This window comes from Anarrhichthys ocellatus, unplaced genomic scaffold (assembly GCF_004355925.1).
Source record: "Anarrhichthys ocellatus isolate YVR2014 unplaced genomic scaffold, GSC_Weel_1.0 scaffold9, whole genome shotgun sequence".
In the NCBI taxonomy this organism is placed as follows: domain Eukaryota; kingdom Metazoa; phylum Chordata; class Actinopteri; order Perciformes; family Anarhichadidae; genus Anarrhichthys; species Anarrhichthys ocellatus.
The window spans coordinates 679,652-702,274 of NW_022280039.1; the positions used below are offsets into that span (position 1 = coordinate 679,652).

General features: G+C 39.8%; 1 protein-coding gene across 2 annotated transcripts in view; it reads right to left on the reverse strand.

The window, feature by feature from the left end:
- Window positions 1–22,623, reverse strand: part of edil3a (EGF-like repeats and discoidin I-like domains 3a) — a 97,436-nt gene that overhangs the window by 69,174 nt on the left and 5,639 nt on the right. The window contains exon 2 of one of the 2 annotated variants that reach the window (XM_031849628.1): window positions 108–134. In XM_031849628.1, the coding sequence (XP_031705488.1) occupies window positions 108–134 (27 nt within the window). Of the gene's footprint in view, window positions 1–107; window positions 138–22,623 lie in introns of both variants that reach the window. The other variant, XM_031849627.1, reaches the window with a different exon arrangement.

The window sequence follows — 22,623 nt, forward strand, 5'->3', positions numbered from 1 at the left end:
CACACACACACACACACACACACACACACACACACACACACACACACACACACACACACATCCACAAATGAAGGGAAATCATGTTACCAAGCATAAAAATTTCCCACCTGCTGAAGTTGGTTCCTCACCATCTGCTGCTGTTGAGACACAGAGGAGGAGAAGAGGGAGGAGGGGAAGAGAGAAAAATAAAATTAGCTTTATCACAACTATGTCACAGTATTCAGTGATTCAGCTGCATGCAACGCTGCTGATTCAACTATATTATTAATTGCACCGTGCACTGCCATATGTGCATTAACATCTCACATGAAATCCAAGGGAGCATTCAGAATGTAAAGCCAGAGACGCCTGCTACCTGTAGGGTAAAACATCCTGCCAAGAGAACTACTCCACACTGCCACCATGAAGTGTACACCGTGCCATAGCCCATCCCCCATTTATACACTTCCACACTGCTATATGTCCTGGTCGGTGGCCTTTGACTAATATGTGTTCATCATTCTGGACCAGTGTAGGATTAGCCCCTGCGGCATTCATACGTGTTTACTGCATCCCTGGCTCCTAAATCCCAGTCCAGCTCCATGGCTGAGATCTTGCCTGTCTGCCACCATTACCACAGCCCTCCATCTCCATCACCACTCGTAAAATTGCTCTGAAAATGCGCCTGATGGCTGGACACAGCTACAGAGGCAAAAGACCAAGGGCGTCAGATTCATGGGATGACAAATAACATTTGCTATTGTTGTTGGGGATGATCAGAGATGTGTTACAGGATGAACCAATTCCCTTGGATCGGTTTGTTGGATGGATGGATGGATGGATGAACATGAATGTATTGGGATTTGGGGCTGTTTTCAGTCACTAATGATACTGCCTACCAATGAGCATGCTAGATTAATTAAAATATGATTCAATGTCATGTACATTTTTCAATTCACAGTGCTGCATACTAATGAGGTATTAGCATATGGAGAGGGCTAACGCCGCATAGATCACAATGCGGGCAGGGAGTCATATATGGATGTCAGCATTGCATGCAGCTGCAAATGCCTTCAAATCCATCTTAGAAAACCAATCAAGTCAACACGTCCAATCATATCAATGAGAAACATGCAGAGAGTACATTTTTCTCCTCTCCACAAACCAAACATCAGTGCTCCGTCACGTCTGCATTCCCTGCGGTGTCTTTAGGTGTGAAAATAAAAATCACTTCACAAAGTGCTCTCAGAGGTTTTTAAGAAACTTTTATATTGCCAATCTAATTTAATGTGGTACCGTATTTCTGGGGGGGGGGGGGCTGTATTCTGTGTATAAATGTCGAGCAAGACAAGCTGAACTGACTGTTTTGAAAAACTTAAGAGACCTCTGGAACAAATTATTTCAACTCAGACAGCAGCCATGAATCTTTCCCCAGCAGCGGCAAACTGAGGGGTGAAATAGACTCACTTAGACATCCCTGTGATAAACAGAGAGAATTAAAGAGTGAACCGCAGCCTTTAACACTTCTTTAACTGTAAGAGAAAGCTCAAATTGAAGTCACAAGGAGCCAAAGCCAAGCACTTTCCCAACCTCTCATCTGTCTGGCAGAAGATGCTCCCCTTTGTGTTTTCCCATGCACATGGGCCACTGTAATCCCAAAACCAAGCACATTCCACGCTTCACTTAGAGCGGTTTTCTTTCTGCTATTTCCTCTCTTCTCTTACCATAGGGGTCAAGACACACACATGCAAGTCCACAGACACATTGTGCATATAGTGCACACAATTACACACTCGCAAAGAAAAGGAAAAACATGCCTCCGAGTGCAGACAGCTATTCACACCCACACATAAATACACACGCTGAGAAAATATAGACATATAAAAAGGTTTTTATGTGTTGCACGTGTTGATGTGGTGAATCATAATAGTGCATAAAATACGAAGCTTTAGTTGTATAAGACACAGGGCTGGCTAAATGTATGTCTTCAATTGTTGGTGTTCCCTAAGATGAGTTAAAACAACCCCTGTGAGTCACATCACTTGAGTTATTTCCAATGGAAATGAACATCACCATTTATCTATTGTTGTCTAGTCTGTAGACAACAATGTAGACAGTGAGTATAGGCCTGCCGCATATCTCACGCCGCATTCTCCTCCCGTTCCGCGATCTCCGCTATCTAATTTGCAAGAGCACCATTGCTGCATCCTGTGCTGCGCACGGCCCAAGACGACTGTGAGGTTTAAAGAAAGACAACCAAGCGCTGACACAGCGCTAAAGACAGGTCTGACTATGCGAGACTAATTGCTGTCTGACAAGATAAGATGTACTTCCCATAAGATAAGAAAAGGGTTTGCCTCTACTGAAATAGTGAAACAGCACAATTGTAAGTTCACTATAGTTGGTCAATTGTAAATGCCAGGCGGTTGTACACACACTACAGACAAAACTGTCTTAATCTCACATACATGTGATGTTTAGGCAAATGAGGGGCGTTAGCTTGCCTTGGGGATACACTTAAAATAACACGTTTATATTTCCTGACAATGTGCTGTCCTCAATAAGCAGCAAAAGCATTGATAATGTGACAGTATTATATAGTAGAACCTCTTAAGGAGGAAGTCGGGACGGTTGGTTGGGTTAACAAGGTGTGATTCTGAAACATGTGAGCATGGTTCAGGCCCCATCTTGTACCAACAGCCAATGTTGATTTATCTTGACCCCAACAGCGTTGTTTTCCTGACCTTATCCAACACATAATCTTATCCAGGTATTAACCATAGAGCAGGCATGTGTAGTTTGTGAAATGGCTGTATGGGTTGTTTTAGAATTGGGTATTCTAAAGGTGCGTGTAGCAGTGCCATTATTTATTTTCTTTTATCTTATTATTGTATCTATTCATGTAAATATCAATCTACCATGCCTTCCAGAAAGGATGCAAAGAGAATGCTGTTCAGGGAATCAATAAAGGGCTTCACAAACTGGTATTGAACAATTACTTGTCTGTCTCATCCTGCTGTTGACGGCACACACATCTGGTGGAAATACTTGCAAAGCCTCCGAAAAAAAAGACACCACATAACATACTACTAGGATAGTAGGTACGCTTAAAAGAAAAAAGCCAAAGAGAAAAAAGACAATTGTTTTAGTCATATCCTGGCAACATGTGCCTTTCTTTTTAGAAATGAAATGATTTTGTTCATATTATCCTGCAAATATAACATCTTTCAATTTCCCATAAAAGGTGGTTCAACTCATTTCCCATAAAGGTGTCCGTCAAAGCCAAACCAACATATTTCCCTCAGCAGAAGGGCTGTAAACAGATCTATAGTGAATCTAGAGACAATCATGATTTATGACTGGGTGTGCTTACTTCATATTCTATTTTAAAATGTGCTGTGGTACAAACAGTTAAGCAGTCAGTTCAGTTTAATGTCTATCATCAACAAGTAGCGAAAACCAAACACAACCTGCACATTTGAGCTGTAAGCATACATACTATCAAACAATGTACGTTAACTTTCTCCATTATTCAGCAACACAACTATTAAAACTACAAATTACTTTCTATAATCAATGTAATGTGTTACATGGGAATACTACAGGCCTATATGTATGTTTTCTTGTATTTGTTCATACATTTGACAAATTAATACATTTGTAAAACATGGAGGGCTCTGGAGATGGCTTATTTTAAATGGCACCTCCTCCTTCCCAGGAGAAGGTTCTCTCTGTTGGACATATTGGTTTAATCTGAATGACAGCCGGGAGGAAGTAATAACCATCCATAATCTAAATGGGAACCAGCCAGCCTGTCCAGCATAGGGCTGCTGTGACCTCAAGGTGTTCAGTGGAGATATAGGGGCCAGTGCACAGGATGAACAAGTACAAAAACCACTACAAAACACCCACATAGTATACACACACATAGACATACATACATACAAAAGTAGGATACATATGCACATATAAAACACACAAATTAAGGTGTTTACATATATAGATGCAACAGGACAGGTTTGGGTTGTGGGTAATGTGATGTAATATTTCCTTCCATTCATCATTAGCAACAGTTTTGACTTTGTTTCTACAATGTGGCTGACTGGGCATGCCCTTCAACAGCAATGACCTATTTACATGCACACACACACCATCCAATCACACTTTATAAATTACTAAAAATCAATAACATAATATGGCTCAATGGTAGCCTACATTTAATAACAAACACATTGACCAGTACATCTAATAATCTGCTTTTCCTCCCCAATAGTGATGTTGGGCTTAATTTATTCTATTTCTATATTTCTATTAATCTAAACCTAAGAATGTAATGTATTAGACCCTGCATAGACTATTTGTATCAGCCACAGTGAACTTAAAATGTTTGTGCGACCCCATTCTATTTATCGGTTGTACTTAGCTCCTCCCATTTACGGTCCAAAAAAACCAAGATGGCAACAGCTGAAATGCTGAACTCCAGGCTTAAAAACCTTAGTCCACAAACCACTGGGTGATGTCACGGGGACTATGTCGACTTCTTATCTACAGTCTATGGTTGTCTTCTGAGACATAAGGTGACACAGACCTGCAAAAGTGTTTTACTGTGCATCAAACAGGAATCATGTAGTTCTAATTTATATCAACAGTAACCACCTCACTGTGAAGATCAGGAGGTGTATTAAGGAAGCAAACAAGTCATCAATACTCAAGCCACCATGTTATATGCAGCTATATAAGAACCTTTATATAGTTACTTTTACCAACAGCCTAGTACAGTAAGGGCTATGTGCTCAGATGTTGGAATAAAGACTGCAGGGTTAGCAGTTAAGTCTGGCTTAACAGAAATCCCTCCACTTAATTAAGGTGGATCAGCAGGGCATAGATCATAGCTGGTGATTAAGGACAGATTTGCTCTAGTAGCTTCTAACATTTTCAATTTCAAATCCGTACATCTTAAAAAGAATGACAGCAAAATGAGAAAATAAAGAGTTGTACTCTTGGTATGTCATGTCACATGTGTGCTTTAATATGGCGTTGGCCTTACCAATGATTTGGAGATGTATAGAGTTGATGCGATGTGTTTCTATAAGGTGTCAAGAGGAAAGTGGTAGACTTGAAGTGAATGAGAGTGTGAAATGCATTTGGATCACCTCTGATGAACCATGTGATCACAGTTTCACAAGCTGACAGACATCTAAAAATGAAATTATAGAAGGTGAGCAGGACAGAAAGAAAACCCTCAGCACTAAAGAAACCTGCAGTACTGTAAGTGATCATATTAGTTCATGACTTAAACTCATAAAATGATGGACCTCACTGCATCACAATAGTACATAATCAATTGGTACAACAAAGAAACAAAAGAGCACTATTTTTGCTCTGTTTAAGTTTCAAAACAAAGTGTTTCATCTGGTCTGTGGTTGTGTGCACAGTTTTTTCTCTCTTTAATGTAGCCATCTTATATTTCAACAAACGAAAGCCCTACTTCAGTTCTTGACAGCCGCGAGTGTCCTAGCAAATGATGTCAGTGTAAGTGATTTTGCAGAGAGAGAATACAGACAATATAGTGTCTTCTTTTCTCTCAACATCACTTGAGGTGTCAAAAGATTTGGAGTACAGTACTCAGATTTGATAGGATACTTGTTAGCTGCCTAAAACAAGGATATGACTGGCTGGCTGAGCAATAAGATACTGTAGATAGAGTGAACACCGACAGGAGCACAGTTAGTATTGTAGAGTTATAACAAAATGTATGTAGATGTGAGTCCTCAGTTTGAGACGCCGTGTGAACACTTGCAATCCTCGCAGACGCAGCCAGCATAAATCACGCTATACTCCAAATTTGATCGAGTGTTAGGGGAGGGATTATGGTAAGGATGGCCTGCCCAAAAGAATACTGAATACAAAAATGGTGAAAAAATGTTAATCGGCCTAAATCCACAATTCAGAACTATATAGTTCACAGTCTTTACACACATTTCAGCATTTATTTTCTTTAAGAATCAAGTCTCAGATTATTCTTTACCTGGACTAACATTGGGCTTGCCTTCTTCTTTTTAATCAAAGAGAAAAATAATATTTATAATTATGAGAAATAATTGTCCATTAAGTGCAATGTGCTGATGTCAATACAATTGGATTGTTTTGAGTGGGAAGAGGTTGCATAAAACATTTTATGCACTTTTCCCAGTGTTGTTTCCTTAGCATTAGCATTAACCCTGCAACCCTGCAAGGCTTTAATAATGAAGATGAAAGTATTGTTTTGATATCCGCATTTGCCTGGGTGAGAGGTCAACACAATGATTGCAATAATTGTAATGATGATAGCAATCCATCACACAGACGAGGGAGCTAGCGCCTGTTTCGTGATGTTGTGTTTGATGGCATTGACCTGGTGGATGTTTTGCACAAAGGAAGGGTTGTGGAGGAACTTTGTTTTAATGTTTAGTTTGTTACAATAATAATTGTCTTTTATTGCTGTTATATATTGTATGAGTGGTACCCCTTACGTTTACATATGAAAACTTAAGTAAAAGTAAAATTATTTATTGTTTGATTGTCTTAAGATATAATGAGGTAATAGACAACTGCTTCTATATATTGATTATATTGGCAAAAGTTAGATATTAGCTGGGATGTAAACTGAAAACCCAAAGGCCAGCAGTCAAATTGAGCTCCATCTGACATGATGACTTCGTAAAGCTTATCACTCTTACCTTCATGGCCAATCGGCCCACGACAAAGTCAGAAACAATCCGGGTAATGGGTCGAATTCACATTTAGCAGTGTAACATCAAGAGTGACAGTCAGCTGGCAGCCCAGACACCGCTCGCTGGGGCTGACAAAGCCTGTTTGCGTCAGTCAAGTGTCACATGTTATGAATCCCAAGCAGTAAAACTTTTGTTGGAGTTTTCATGTTTCTTTCCCCTATTTGGCAGTGAACAAACAAGTTTAATTTGCCACAGGACTGCGTTCAATTACAGCATGACTCAAGTTGCAGTTTAAAAGGTTCCACGTCTTTGCAGCCATAAATGAGCAGCATTATTACAATCAACTTGCCAGGCAGCAGCAGAATAAGATTGACATAAATTGTCATAGAGTTGTTGAAATGGTAATTCCAGGTAAGAGTTATTATTGATCTACGTGATACAATTTAGCAAACCAACATTAACACTCGCTACATTTTAAAGGCACTCAAATTACATAGTCAGAATATTTAGAAAAGCAGACTTGACTGCTGGAAGAGTTTTGTTTGTTTGTTTTAAGACAGCTGTCCAACTGGCAAAATACACTGTAAGAATATATATATCAGCTCAATTTTGCTTAGTCGGACAGAAAAGATATAAAAAAGAAATGTTTAAAGTAGTTTGTTGCAAATGAGGATTTAGTTAGCTTCACTGTGGCACAATCTGTGTACATGTGCTACATTAGCACTACAGATATCACCTTTCCTTGTACCCCCACCCACACCCACACACACTCATTCACTCTCCAACCCCCAGCAAATGTTCATTGCACATTTATCTCCCACAAAACATCACCCTCAAAAGTGTTTGTTCCGTGATAGCAGTGCTTATTAACATTAAATCGTCTTGCTCTAGAGTAGGTGGCTAACTGTGCAATGACTCACAGACATAATACCAACAATAATTAGGGAGGCATTGTTGATGTTTCTTCAACTAATGACGAGGAAGTGCAGTAGCACATCCCTTTATATCAACTTGAGTGGCAAACACTGTCTCTTTGTAAGTAAATAACCCATCCATTCTCATTTTACGTTGACAGCCGAGCAGGACTGCAGGGTAAAGTCCCCCATTAACGAGTGGCTCTTTGACACGTGGTTTAGGAAGAAAAAGAAGAAAAGAAAACTCCAGGATGAGAGACAAGATTTTAGTTTTGTTTTCCGTACAGCTCATCTTGCTAATAGGGATGCTTAAGATGCTTATTGCAATATTACTGACAGACACTACAACTTTACTACGATAGTATGATTTACTCTGTATAACATTTTTGCTTCATAGTTGTGTTTCCCAATGTAGTGGGGAAACCACTGCCAAAAGCAGTATATTATTAAGGGAATGCTCCACAAAGCAGTGATAAATGATGTGTTTCAAAATCCTAGTTAATAAAATCATAAAGTTGGCTTTCGTACAGTGAGCCTAATGAAGTCTTTACTGAAGGAAATGATAAATAATCCCAACCCATCTGGAATAATGTAAACAGCAGACAAATGAAACAGACTACTCTTAGCAAGTAAACCCAAAATACCATTGAATTTGGAGATTTAGTCAGTATATTCACTGTGACTTGTTGGCTTTTAAGGGCATTTTCCCACCTTACTTGTTTGGTCCATACTTTCAGACTTTCCCGTTTCATCCAAACCAAAATTACAGTTCTCAAAATCTACCCAGGATCGCTGACTAGACCAACCAGCCAAACCTTGGTCCGACGAAAAGGGATCGTCTCGGTCCGGATAAAATTAAACCATGGTTCGGTTCATTTCTGATGTGCAAACATTATTTGGATGGTACGGACTTTTGGACAAATTAGATAAAGTTCTGGCAGTTTTTTTGCAAGAATCAGAACAACAATGCATCAAAACTAAATAAGCTGTGGTAAGAGAGGAGAGGAGACCAATTGACATTTCTTCATATTATTTTCCGAGACGATGAGAGGGAGAGGATACAAGAGGACCGGAGAGCCCGTCAACAAACCAATCAACTGCTGGTATTGGGAGCTGAGGAAAACAGGATGTAGGTATGTCATGTGTTTGTTGTGTGCTCGCTTCATTGCAATGTGAAACCAATACTAACTGGATCAAATGTATACAATACAACAAAATCACAAACCTTGGTTTGGACTGTCAGGTGTGAAAAGGCCCTAAAACATGTACACATTGTGTTGAGTCTCAATATCAATATGAATTTAAGATATTGATTAGGCCTATAACAAAGCAGAGCTCTTCCTTTGAATGAAAGAAACTATGCAACTGTTTAAAATCAATAATATCACAGACCGTATACTGTATGTGATTGCTTGTGGAGAGGATGTTCAGTCAAATAGAGCATCAAATTGCAATTTCAAGCATAACAGAGAAAATCCCATTGGATCAGACAGTCGACAGCCAAGCGTTTTTGTAATGTGGTCAATACAGAGTGCAGACAGATCCAAGGCCGGATTCATACTGTGTTTTTGACACATAATCAATTATTATTTTTTTTTTTAAGTCTTCTCTTCAGTGTCAGTGTGCTGAACCAAGTGTCAGCTAAATTATATATGTTTTCAATAGTGCTATGGCCAGTATTGATTGTCCATAGCCTATAGGAGGCTACCTCAAGAATACAGAAGTGGACAAAATTGACAATGTTCCTCTGACAATTGTCGAATAAATGCAATCCATGATGGTGGTAATTGAAGTTGTGTACAAATTCTGAGATTTGATCGATTCCTCAGGCAACAGATCGAAAACACACGCATGTTGCATGCCATAAAAAAACATTCCAGAGATGATTCTAACCTCAATATCGGTTGTTGCACTGTGCAACAACCAGACGCCTTGGAAAGGAGGCTGACACATATGGCAGCGCAGCAAGTGTTCCTTTTCAGCAGAGCAACTATTTCTAAGGTATGTTATCCATATTTTTTTTTTCTTTGTGCCCTACTGTGCAAAAAGATCTCATCCAAAATATCGATGGGAGATGTCGTATAAATGTCTTAAACCTAACACATAACTGAGATGGATGGGCTTGTGTGGAATGGAACCTGTCAAGTTAAAGATGATCCCAGGAGAAGTTGCTACAACTACTTGCAAAGCTGTTTTTATACAAATAACCATAGGACTTGCAATAAAAAGATTTTGGTCAGATGTTTTATTATTTGATAACAGATAATAAAACATAATAGACAGTAGATACTGTATATACAGAGAAGCCCCCACTTCCAAGAAAATGTATATTTATTTGGTCTTCGCATCCAAATGCAAGTCGGGATTAAAACTGCAACAGTGCAAGAAGAAAAATGGAGGAAAAGCAAAATAGCAAAATAGGTCAATAAGTGACAAAGTGCAATGACAACGTAATGTTGCACAAGCTGTTTCCAGAAATTTGATCGCAAACCTCAGTTTACTTCACTTATCTGAGTTGGAACTGTAAAGGTTACAGGGAAAATTCAGATTTTTTAAAGTGGGGTTGTATTAGGTACTTATCCACAGTGTATTATATACAGTAGATGGCGGTCGGAGCACCAACACAAGAACTAAGCAATTTACTGCCGTGAATAGAAGCACCAGCAAAATGTATTTTAGCCACTTAAATGAGAGACTTACCGAATAAAAATCATCATTTTAAGTGTTCACTTTATGTAGAATATCTCATCGCTTTAACCTGCCGTGAGACAGCCTAAAAACACCTGGAATGTTAACTGAAGTTCTTTTGTAGACCGTGGATTTTTCAAAAGAAAGGTGTTTAAAGGTCATCATGAATACTCTTAACATATAATGCCCTGCTTTATATTCAACCAAAGGGCCTCTGAAGGTGGCTCATACGCATGCTCTGGGAAAAGAAGAACATGCATCGCCAACCACATCACTGGAAGTCAGCAGAACTGACCTGAATAATATCAGAACAGCTGACAGTGTTCATGGAAATGCTGGAAAAAAATCTTGTGCTTCAGGTATAAGGTTTGGCATTGCGATGATCATATTTTGTCATTAGTAAAATGATTACCACAATGCCCCTACTATATGTACATACTGTATATATGTATCCTGTTATCATTCAAATTCAATTTTTTTTCAATTTATTTTTTTAAGTCATTAGAGAACAGCTGAAATAAAAGCTTCCGTCAATCCACACCAAGCGATCTCTCCTTCCATTGTGTATCTTGTTGTTCACCAAATGACAAAGAACCCAAACTTGAAAGAGTAAACTGGATCTTTGTGTCATTGCCAAGTATGTATCTGAAGCGTGATTTGTTCACATCAAAGAAGGGAAGCGAAAACCCTCACTCATTCCACTGTATTCCACATTGTTAGAGTAGAAAGGGAGGAGGGGTGAAACTCTCACTCCTCCTAATTGGATGTAATAGCTAGAGGGAATAAGCTCGATTTGGCCTTGGGGAGGGGAAAGCGAGAAGAGAGAGAAGATGTTTAGAGAGGGCTGAAAATGCTAAACATCCATGGAAGAGTGGAAAGACAGACGGCGTAGTCATATCAAGCTGAACACATACACAGCCTACTGCTCAGAAGCAGCACAATAAAGATGTGCACAAGGGAGGAGAAAGAAAAATGCAGGAATGTGGACTGGAATTAAGGCGCCAGAAAGGAGAGACACTGTGGAGAGAGTCTGAGAAAAGGCAGCACATCAAACATATAAATGGGTATTGGTAACAGAGAGCATGCTGGCCTCTAAGTCTGTGAAAGCTTTTGGGAGGACCTAGTCCAGAGAGAAGAGAACTAGGTCTGCATTGCAGGGACATTTTGAAGATGAGAGAACCCTTTGGTGCTCCTGTGAAGTCAGTCAATTGCTGAGGGCTGTCCTTTAAACTTTTCCCCTTGTTGAATTAAACAGATTTCTACAGCTAGTGGAACTGAGGCTGATATTAGTATGGAGAGGTCCGACCAGTGATTTCCTCATTTCAAACAGAAATCTAACAGCTCGGTCAGACCAGCATCTATTATAGGGAAACTTCAAATTGAAGTAATTTCACTGCTATGGAATTGCCACACTCCCTTATGTTGCTCATGGCTACGAAATCAATCTTTGCAGCTCTTTTGTGGAGAGTTCAACTTTGGAGAACTTTGACAAGTGAATTTGACTCGTTGACCAATTGCTGTCAACATATGCTGAACTTTGAGAGACCAGAGAGTCCAAAATGGAAGAAACTATACAGCTATATATCATGCAATTTGATTTAGGCGTAACGATGTAATGTTGGGAGTATAAACAGCTGCAGAAATGAGATGTGGCATGGTCTGAAGTCAGTCGCGACACATGGGTAGATGGAACAAATATTTTCTCTTTGCCCGTTAGTTTAGAGCTTTGGACACAGCCAGGCTAACTGTTTCCCCCTGTTTCCAGTGTTTGTGCTAAGCTAAGCTAACTGTTTGCTGGCAACAGCTCCATCTACGCTTTTAAGACATGAGAGTGGGATTGATCGTCTCACCTAACTGTAAGCAAGAACGCGATTAACAAAAGCTCCGTAAAATGTCAAAATATTTCTCACAGTTAACAACTCAGACTGCAAGTACTCACACATTTTCACTTTCTAGTGTCGGAAGGCGCTAACACAGACTGTAGCCTTTCATGTCAGTATGAAATACGTATGCAACATTTTAATCTTATTCCTCTGTTGTTGAGCATGAAACAACCTTTTGTTTCAACACCATTACCGCTCACCGCACCACATATATATGATGTAAGCTTAACCAAAAGCTACAGCAGCCATGGCCCAGAATCAGCCACCCATAATAAGTATGGTGTGGTGGAGCTTTGGTCACTGTGAGGTTAGAGGCTTCAACAAACATGATCATCATCTCAAAGGCTTGCGCACACAAAGTCTTCTCTTTGGAGTCCTTGTCTCAGAAACAACCTCTGTTGCCACAAAAACCTCCAACCGTAGCACTCAAAGGAGTAGGAATCTTTCCTCCCAGCCAGATGTATCCTGGCATCTTAAGTCTGGCTAAGCTCAAACCACTTTCTCTGAGAAATGCTTTTGATTGTTTGAGACCACCTCCACTGCTCCTTTGACTTCACACTTGGAGTAAACCAAATTTACTTTTCAAACAGCTGAGATATATTCCCACAGGGGTCCTAAATTCCAGATAAGACCATCAAGGCTACAGTGCATGGTGTGGTTAAGACCTTTACTTTGCTCAGAGAGAGAAAGACGTGAGCATCTTAAGAGGAGGGGTTAAATAAAAACAAACTAACAAAAATGCCCACCAAGCTTCTTTCTTTTGTTTCCTGTAAAGGTCTCCATCCTTGTTAGGGGAAAGCTGGTCCCCCAGTCTGCCCTCTATTGCTCTCATTACTGTGCATCCTGCCTCAGCCATCTCTAAGCCCTGCAGAGGTGCACAGAGGGCTTTCGACGGAGGATAAGATCGATACCTTTCCTCATCATTGGCCAGAGGCAGCGATAATGCACTCAGCCCAGTGTCTAGAGGGTTCACCGGATTTTGCAGCAACCTGAGACCATGGACTGAATCTTTCCTCAGGTGAAACAGGTGCAGTTATGAACCATGAAGTCCCTACAAAATTAAAATGTACAATGCTTCCAAAACTATGGTGACATTTTATCTGGGCAGATTTTAAGCTATTAAAACATATATCAAGGATTATGTTAACTCACATAGAATGATTAAGAGGGATTGTATGCTACCCTACTGTTATAAATACAAACAGATCTAGGAGCACCACCTAATATAATGTTACAGGGTCAATGATTCACTGCATGATCATGCCCCTTTTATGAATGCCTAATTCATGTTGAAAATTGGAACTCCGCGGGCAAAGCCCAGATGGTCCAACTCTGCAGATCCAACACAACACTGGACCTGAGCATTTTTCTTTCATATATAGCATCCACCCATGACCCTGAAGGCTCGGCAGTAACACTATCATCACACACCAAGCTAACCCCTGACGGCCCTTAGCTGGTCTTCTGCTTAATATATTTATGTATTGGCCTCAGCAGGTTAGGGATAAAGATGACTCACTCAGAAGTTAACTGCTGTGAGTATTTCTTTTAAGTTTACTATCCCTTTAGGTCAATAGTAGAGCATAATTAACGATGATTATGACAAGGCTTATATTGTTACATGGTTATTTATGAAAGTTTGGGAGGAAAACGGTGTTGACCATTATGACTCCTCTAATCTGACACAAAGAAATCTGAAAAAAATAAGGTGAAGTTATCCCAAACTGCGAAATCAACAATAGTTATATATAAGGAAGACACGTTTAACACACATAGTACATGCCTTAAAATTCTAATATTCTCTTTTGATTCTTTAGTTATCTTAAAAGATAAATCCTAGGGAAACCAAAAACGTAAATCACCAAAGCAAATTGTTGGTGTGTCTGAATCTCTGTTGTAAATCAAAAACCATCAGATAAACATAACATCAAGGCCCTATGATGGATTGTGTTAATTCACATAATTCACATGCATCCAATTTCAGGTTCAGCTATAGCTCATAAACGTTGAGCATGGGACTATCTCGACAATCATTTACATTTCAGTGCGAAATTGCGTTGAACAAATCACAGATTTTGAATGGTTTCTATCTTTATTAATGGGCATCTCCGAAACCTTCTGTTCATTTTAGTGTTTGTCATTTCTTCCACTGAGAAGCACAGTTGGGTCTTTCCCCATCCATTTAAAAATATTAAAGATGTATAAAACAATTCTGTATGCCCTGCTAAATTCAAGCTATGAGCTTCTGAGAAAACAACACTCTCGGTCTTAAGGGAGCAATCATTGATTAGGAGCTACAGTATGACTGACCTCTTTCTGTCCACTGGACAGCTGAGCTTGTGGCTCAATTCATATTTGCAACATGCTTCTCTCCGTTCTCTCATTCCCCCCACCCCCTCGCTTCTCTGCATGCTCATTACATATGCCCTAGTTTGCTCGTCAGCCAGGAGAGCCTTGCTAGCCTCATTACAAACTTGGAATCCTCCCTTCTTTTGTACCATTTTTTTCCCAGCAACGAGATTTCTCACATTCATGCTTGTATCCCAGAAGTGGCATACAACGATTCATCGAACATGTATAAAGAAGTGGAGCTCACATCTCATCTGAATCTTCACAGTTACTGCTGAAGAGGAAGGTGTCTGTGAGGGAAAGTGCTAGTGCAGATTAACAGGCCAGGAAAGAAGAAAAATTAAAAAAATGGGGAAAAAACATTTTACTTGAAAACTGTGTCACTAATTCACAGGATGATGCATATTCAACTGCACATGAAGGCATTTCTGTGACCCTGTTCGTTAAATGTACCTCATTAGCTCTCTTGTTGTCTTGATGTTTTCCATGTGGAATTTTGGATGAAAGGGAAATTATGCCACACAAATACACTCTGTGACTGAACAACCCTCTGATTCTAAATCCACAATATATGCACATGTACGGCAAATTCAAATATTTAGTCTTTTTGCGTGTGTATGCGTAAGAGACAGGGAGACCGTTAGCTTTTAAGAGCCAATCATAAATTTGATAAATCCAGGAAAAGCATTTCATTACATTATTATTATTAAACTTTTCTTTGCATTAAAGGACACATTTTGGGAAATAGCCTTGCTTATGTCGAGAGTAAGATGTGAAGACTGATAGCTCAAGTCTGTCTGTGCTACATGTAGCTTGAACCAGTAGCTGGTTAGCTTAGCTTAGCATAAGGACTGGAAAAAAAGGGGAAACTAGTTCTGTTTCAAAGAACCAAAATACACCTTTAAAACTCACTAATTGTCACATCATATCTTGTTTATTTATTCTATACGTGAATCAAAGTGATGGCAAGTAACAATTTGCCATTTTACGGGGGTTATGTGCCAGACTATTTCTTGGAAAGGAGTTGTGACTCTCTGGAATCTCCACTGGTTGCCTGGCACGCTCACGCTGACAACAAGACTTCATGAAACAGTCCTTCACAATAACCCTTTGTTAAATGGCAAATTGTTTTTAAACGTTGCCATTTGTACAGATTAAACAAATGAGACACAAGCTAATAGTTTGCTGGCTCCAGTTACATATTGAACAGACACATGATGAGAATGGTATCGATCTTCTCATGTAATACTTGTAAACAAAGCAAAAGGGCATACTTCCCCAAGATGTCATTCCATTCCTTTAAAATCTCTTCTGGCTCTCATCTCACAAATAATAACACACCCTGTTACACAATGCACGGTACCACTCAATGTTTCGCTGCATGACAAGGCTCTACAGTACATTATACTATGACTTGTTTGGTTTAAGTCACACTGGCAATTCACTGGCAAGTGTGAAAAATATTATAAAGGCAGCCGTGTGTGATGTTGCTGTATGACTCTATATGCATGTTAGAAGGACATGAAAGAGTAGTTACAAAATATCTTCTGATCCTTGTTCCACTCATACTTCACACCCGCTGGCCTAAGCTGTGCATTGTGTGTACTGCAAAGGGCAGGCCTTGGCAAATTGAATTTCTTCATCCTGCTTACTCCTTGGTCAGTGAATTTCATGTAGCAGGCGCCACTTCCTCAAAGAGCCACAGTATTGTGCGTGACAAGGCTCAGCGTACAGTAGCTTTATGAGTGATGAAGTGCAGTCACGGCTGATTACTGGACATCAAACTGTTGTAGTGGAGCTTCTTTTCAGTGATTATTTTGTGTCTCATTGAATGGACAGTTCACTGGAAATGAGTAACTGATGTATAACTGAATGACAGCATCAAACACACAAGCATCAGTGTGGACCCCGGGAAGATTAGCTGTTTTTCCATGGCATCAGCTAATCATTTTTCACTTTTTTCTTCTATATTCTGACCCACTTTCTAAAAATGACAAACCAAAGTCAACAGGTCTTTTCTATAAATTGTGAGAAGAGCAAATTGAGCGTCCCTCACCGTTTCTAGTGCCACATCACCTTATATTATCATGAATAGGTAAACTTGCCATTTCCAAGAGTTATACGTTTGATGGATCACTTAATTTTATGCATGTTGTTATTGTAAAACATATACACATGTTAAATACTTTATAAATGAGACCAAATAGATGCATTTAGGTGGAGTTAACAGGCTATCACGTTCTTTTCATTTCCTCTCATTAGTAAAACAAATACGCTAGCCTTTTGTATTCAATTCAATATTATACGCAGGCTACAATAATCAGAACCATATGGACATTCAGGCTCCCTCATGTGGTCCAAAGATGTAGAGCAGATATAAATGGTAAAAGACTATGGAAGAAATTCTGCAAATTTGTTTGGCGAATAAAATCTCTTGCGACCCACCTGTGGTTCCCGACCCAGTCTTTGGAAATGATCGATCTAAATAAGCAAGCATGCATCGGCAAAATGAGCACATGGTCAAACATACACAGTACAGGCAACAGCTATAAAATAGTTTAATTTACAACATCAAGACAAATCTTCGCCCAGCTGCAGCAGCCACCTTAGAACCTTGATTTGATGTGTTATAATTATAACTTAGAGGGAGACAGGGAGAGAGAGAGCCAGAAAGAGAGGGTGAGATATCCCACAAAGATCCCTCTTCAATGCTTTGAATTTAAAAATACGCTCTGTGATTTAAACTCCCATTACACTAAGTGACAACAAATGATAATCCATAGACAGTGTAGCAGTTAAAAATCATCTCCTTTTATGTAACTGCTGGATTATTACTCAATTTATTTATTTTGTCTTTCCTTCTACTTTGCTGTCATTGGTTCCCTGCGATGTGCAAAGTCTTAAAAATATGCACATCAGCAAGTACTGCTCAATACAATGAAGGACTTATACTGTATACTGTATACTGCATACAGCATCATATACTCATCATATTAAATACACACAGACAGCGTGTGCAGGGTGTACAAGGCCCAAGGCTCAGGCTCCCGAGTTATAGCTTTAATGGACACACACAAAGACCAGTGTAAGGGGGTTTACAATGCGATCACACCTGCAGCCAACTTTTAGGCGCGTGCCACACATTCAAAGTAGTATATCTTATCAACAATGTGTTCCCATGCTTTTGCTTGTGGGGGTGCTTGTTGGGCTTTGCTGTCCATGCAGAGAAACATTTTGGTTATCCAAACTGATAGTGGTAGTGTTAAAGTAAATGTGTACCAGGAGACAGTATTATCTTTTAACACAGTAATATAATATGATCTTTTTTGTAATAAATCCACCCCATTCTTTGAACTAATGTCCCTGTAAATATACACATAACCTTTAGTCTGGCTACAGCAACAATCTTCGGTTTTCTTATTGATATAAAGTCAAATGGAGCTTAATAGCAGAAAAACACAATCTCAAAAGTGCCCAATGCTAAACCGCATCGCTGCATTGAGTTGATTTCAACTTCTTCCTGTCACCAAGTCAGGGAGACCAGCAGCTCTTTGCCACGCCCTGGGTTTCAGTGCTCATCGGAGTGAGTAACAGCTAAATTGTTGCTTGTTGTCACTGCCTCTGATGAGTTTCACGAGACAAGTTCAATTTACTAGGGCTTCTGTTGGTCTATGATTTCTCCTCTGAAACACCCTTAAAAAGAAGATTTTGTAGAGAAAAAGCAATCTAATAATCGGTTACATACAGTGGGTACGGAAAGTATTCAGACCCCTTTAAATTTTTCACTCTTTGTTTCATTGCAGCCATTTGCTAAAATCAAAAAAGTTCATTTTATTTCTCATTAATGTACACTCAGCACCCCATCTTGACAAAAAAAAACAGAAATGTAGAAATTTTTGCAAATTTATTAAAAAAGAAAAACTGAAATATCACATGGTCATAAGTATTCAGACCCTTTGCTGTGACACTCATATTTAACTCACATGCTGTCCATTTCTTCTGATCCTCCTTGAGATGGTTCTACTCCTTCATTGGAGTCCGGCTGTGTTTAATTAAACTGATTGGACTTGATTAGGAAAGGCACACACCTGTCTATATAAGACCTTACAGCCCACAGTGCATGTCAGAGCAAATGAGAATCATGAGGTCGAAGGAACTGCCCAAGGAGCTCAGAGACAGAATTGTGGCAAGGCACAGATCTGGCCAAGGTTACAAAAGAATTTCTGCAGCACTCAAGGTTCCTAAGAGCACAGTGGCCTCCATAATCCTTAAATGGAAGAAGTTTGGGACGACCAGAACTCTTCCTAGACCTGGCCGTCCAGCCAAACTGAGCAATCGTGGAAGAAGAGCCTTGGTGAGAGAGGTAAAGAAGAACCCAAAGATCACTGTGGCTGAGCTCCAGAGATGCAGTAGGGAGATGGGAGAAAGTTCCACAAAGTCAACTATCACTGCAGCCCTCCACCAGTCGGGGCTTTATGGCAGAGTGGCCCGACGGAAGCCTCTCCTCAGTGCAAGACATATGAAAGCCCGCATAGAGTTTGCCAAAAAACACATGAAGGACTCCCAGACTATGAGAAATAAGATTCTCTGGTCTGATGAGACTAAGATTGAACTTTTTGGCGTTAATTCTAAGCGGTATGTGTGGAGAAAACCAGGCACTGCTCATCACCTGCCCAATACAATCCCAGCAGTGAAACATGGTGGTGGCAGCATCATGCTATGGGGGTGTTTCTCAGCTGCAGGGACAGGACGACTGGTTGCAATTGAAGGAAAGATGAATGAGGCCAAGTACAGAGATATCCTGGAAGAAAACCTCTTCCAGAGTGCTCTGGACCTCAGACTGGGCCGAAGGTTCACCTTCCAACAAGACAATGACCCTAAGCACACAGCTAAAATAACAAAGGAGTGGCTTCGGAACAACTCTGTGACCATTCTTGACTGGCCCAGCCAGAGCCCTGACCTAAACCCAATTGAGCATCTCTGGAGAGACCTGAAAATGGCTGTTCACCATCCAACCTGACAGAACTGGAGAGGATCTGCAAGGAAGAATGGCAGAGGATCCCCAAATCCAGGTGTGAAAAACTTGTTGCATCATTCCCAAGAAGACTCATGGCTGTACTAGCTCAAAAGTGTGCTTCTACTCAATACTGAGCAAAGGGTCTGAATACTTATGACCATGTGATATTTCAGTTTTTCTTTTTTAATAAATTTGCAGAAATTTCTACATTTCTGTTTTTTTTCTGTCAAGATGGGGTGCTGAGTGTACATTAATGAGAAATAAAATAAACTTTTTTGATTTTAGCAAATGGCTGCAATGAAACAGAGTGAAACATTTAAAGGGGTCTGAATACTTTCCGTACCTGCACCTAACAATTAAGAAAATGTTGCAACCCTTGCACCTTTTTATGAGTAACAATGGGCTGCAAGTTTTCTAATAAGCTTTACTTTGGAGTTTGAAGTCGAGTAGTTGCTTTTCATTGAACTGTATTTTAAAGGCGATTTCTATCCTGGCTCTCAGCTCTTCCCCCTGCCTGGTACTGAAATCCCCAAAGGTAATCTAAAACATCTGCTCTGGAGATATTCCACTTAAAAAAAAATTGCACTTCACTTCTCAATGTGCAGCATATACTTCATGCCACTACCTCAGATAACTCTTTTGAAAAGTGCTTGGCACTAGTCCAGGGCAGTTTGTTCATAGCTGAATTGAATAATGCGCTTTCACTTGAAATGCAGCATTATACAGATTGTTAATTTCAAACACAAAGAATATATATTTGTTCTAACATTTCTTTTAATAGATAGGCTCCTGCTTGTTTTCAATCACTCACCAAACAACCCCTTGTGGGCATTCAGCACAATTTAGTGTAAAAGCAAGCTGGCTGACGTGATAAATAAAGCGATGCTGTTTTTGTTTTCTTGGCAAATGAGTGAAGTATAGATGCACATTCACACGGTGCTTAAGAGCCAGAATTGCTGCCTAGACTTTGTGTGGTGACATTTCTGGGTTACCTCTCCCAGCTTCGAGTACACAAACCCACCCAACTGCGCACACACACACACACACACACAAAAGAACATGGCATCATCAGTACAGGTATTGTCATAATCAAATATAAGTTAAAATGCTGTAAACTACAGAGCTGATGAGTCTGGGTATGAGATGAAATTCACAAACACATCCTAAAACAAGGCTTGTATCTACACACGAGACGAGTGAGTAAAAAGAGAAAGAGATAATCAGAACAACGGCTGTACATAAAGAGAATAGTAAATGATAATTAGCACCCGGCACAAAAATAATTTGAGACGCATTGTTGTCAACCAGCGACTCATTTTTCATTTAGATAAACATGCATTTCTCAGATTCTGTGGCATAATTTACTGTACATTCAAACAACAGAAGAAAATAGTTAATGACTCAAGTTTCTTTTAGACCCTGGTGTGCAGGCTGTAACATGAGTGCTCATGATTTAAGTATGCTTTTAGAATAAGAATAAGTAGCCTGCACCTCCTTAGGGCTTGTTGGAAGTAAGAATTTAAGCCACCTGCACCCATCTGATCTCAAATAAGTAGATTGGGCTTATTGCAAATGCAGTGGCGTTCCAGAGCCCGACGGGGAGACTTTATCAGACCAAACAAAGCTCTTTGCTTTAACTCCTCAATCTTTTTTTGACTAAAACAGGCTTAACTCCAGTCTGCAGCAACAAAAGCAGGCTTGTCCTATAAATACAAGCATAAATGTTGCAAGCTTTGGGTTTATTTGATCCCCCTTATCTTATCCTCCTATTACAAAGTATTCTTAATTTGAGACTGGATGGCCTACACACACCTGATGATGCCATGAAACTGAAACGATACACACACATTATCGGAAAAGTCTTTGATAGACGGAAACAAATATATAAATTACAAACAAAACATTTAATGTTTCACACAGAAGATGTTACATTGCAAAAATGTGTCAGGAGCTGGCTTTTTGTGTAAGGATGAAACACTCAAGCGCTCACAGAACAATGCGTCATTCATCCATCCATGTACAAGCTTTAAACTCTCAAAAATGACATTTCATTTTTAATCTCACTGTCTTAAAGCTTTGGTCTCACAAAAGAGCTTAAACAGACTCAAACTGCTCACACCTCCTCAGATTTACAGGCTGCTGCAGTACTGCACTTAATCCAAAAATAATTTATTCTGCTTATTGATCTGCTGTGGAGAAGTGGACTCTTTCACTCATGGCCAGCAACCATAATGAATGGCCGTTGCTGTTCGGACACTCGTCTGACAAAAAAAAAGGGAGGGTCCAGAGCGCTCAGTGTTCACTCCCACTGCGATACAATTCCACCTTAAAGGCCAGCCCACCTTAAGCAAGCGAGCGAGCCTGAGCCAAAGTTGTTGCTGACATGGGTAACGAAGCTAACTCATTTGCATTAATCAGTAGGCAAAAGACAAGGCAAGGGGGCTTGGCTTGGGTCTTTCATATTTCCATTGTCATTGCGATATAAACATGCACGATAAACACATGACAAAAGAAGGCCTGAAATACAATGAAACTCTGTATCATACAGGCCCCGGGGCTAAAACTGTAGGATTTATTATCAGCATCTCCCCTGCTCTGTATCGGAGCTGTGGAGAAGCTCTCCACATACATACCCAAACACACACACACACACACACTCAGTAACGTTTAGCACACAACCCTGAAAGATTTATGCAGTCAACGTCTGAGGTCAGAAGAAAGTAAAATTACTAACTTCCGACCTCCAAGCCGTCCAGGTTCATGACACCAAACGTAAACAAAAACAACATGGCTGACCGTGACACACTGATGTTTCTTTGACACACACGATTGAACTCTCAGCAGAGCAGCCTATATAAGTGAAAAAGAGGAAGGAAAACACTTTAAGAGATTGTTTACCATTACCAGCAACCTAGTAATATTGCCAAAATAGTTTGACATCAATTTACATAAAGAATAGGTTTAAATATATGAAAATATGTATTGTTTCAATTAAATACAGGCAAATTAACTTTACATTGCCTTTGAGTTGATAGTTAGAATTTACAACGTGCGCTTCCATGGGTGTTGTTATTATATGT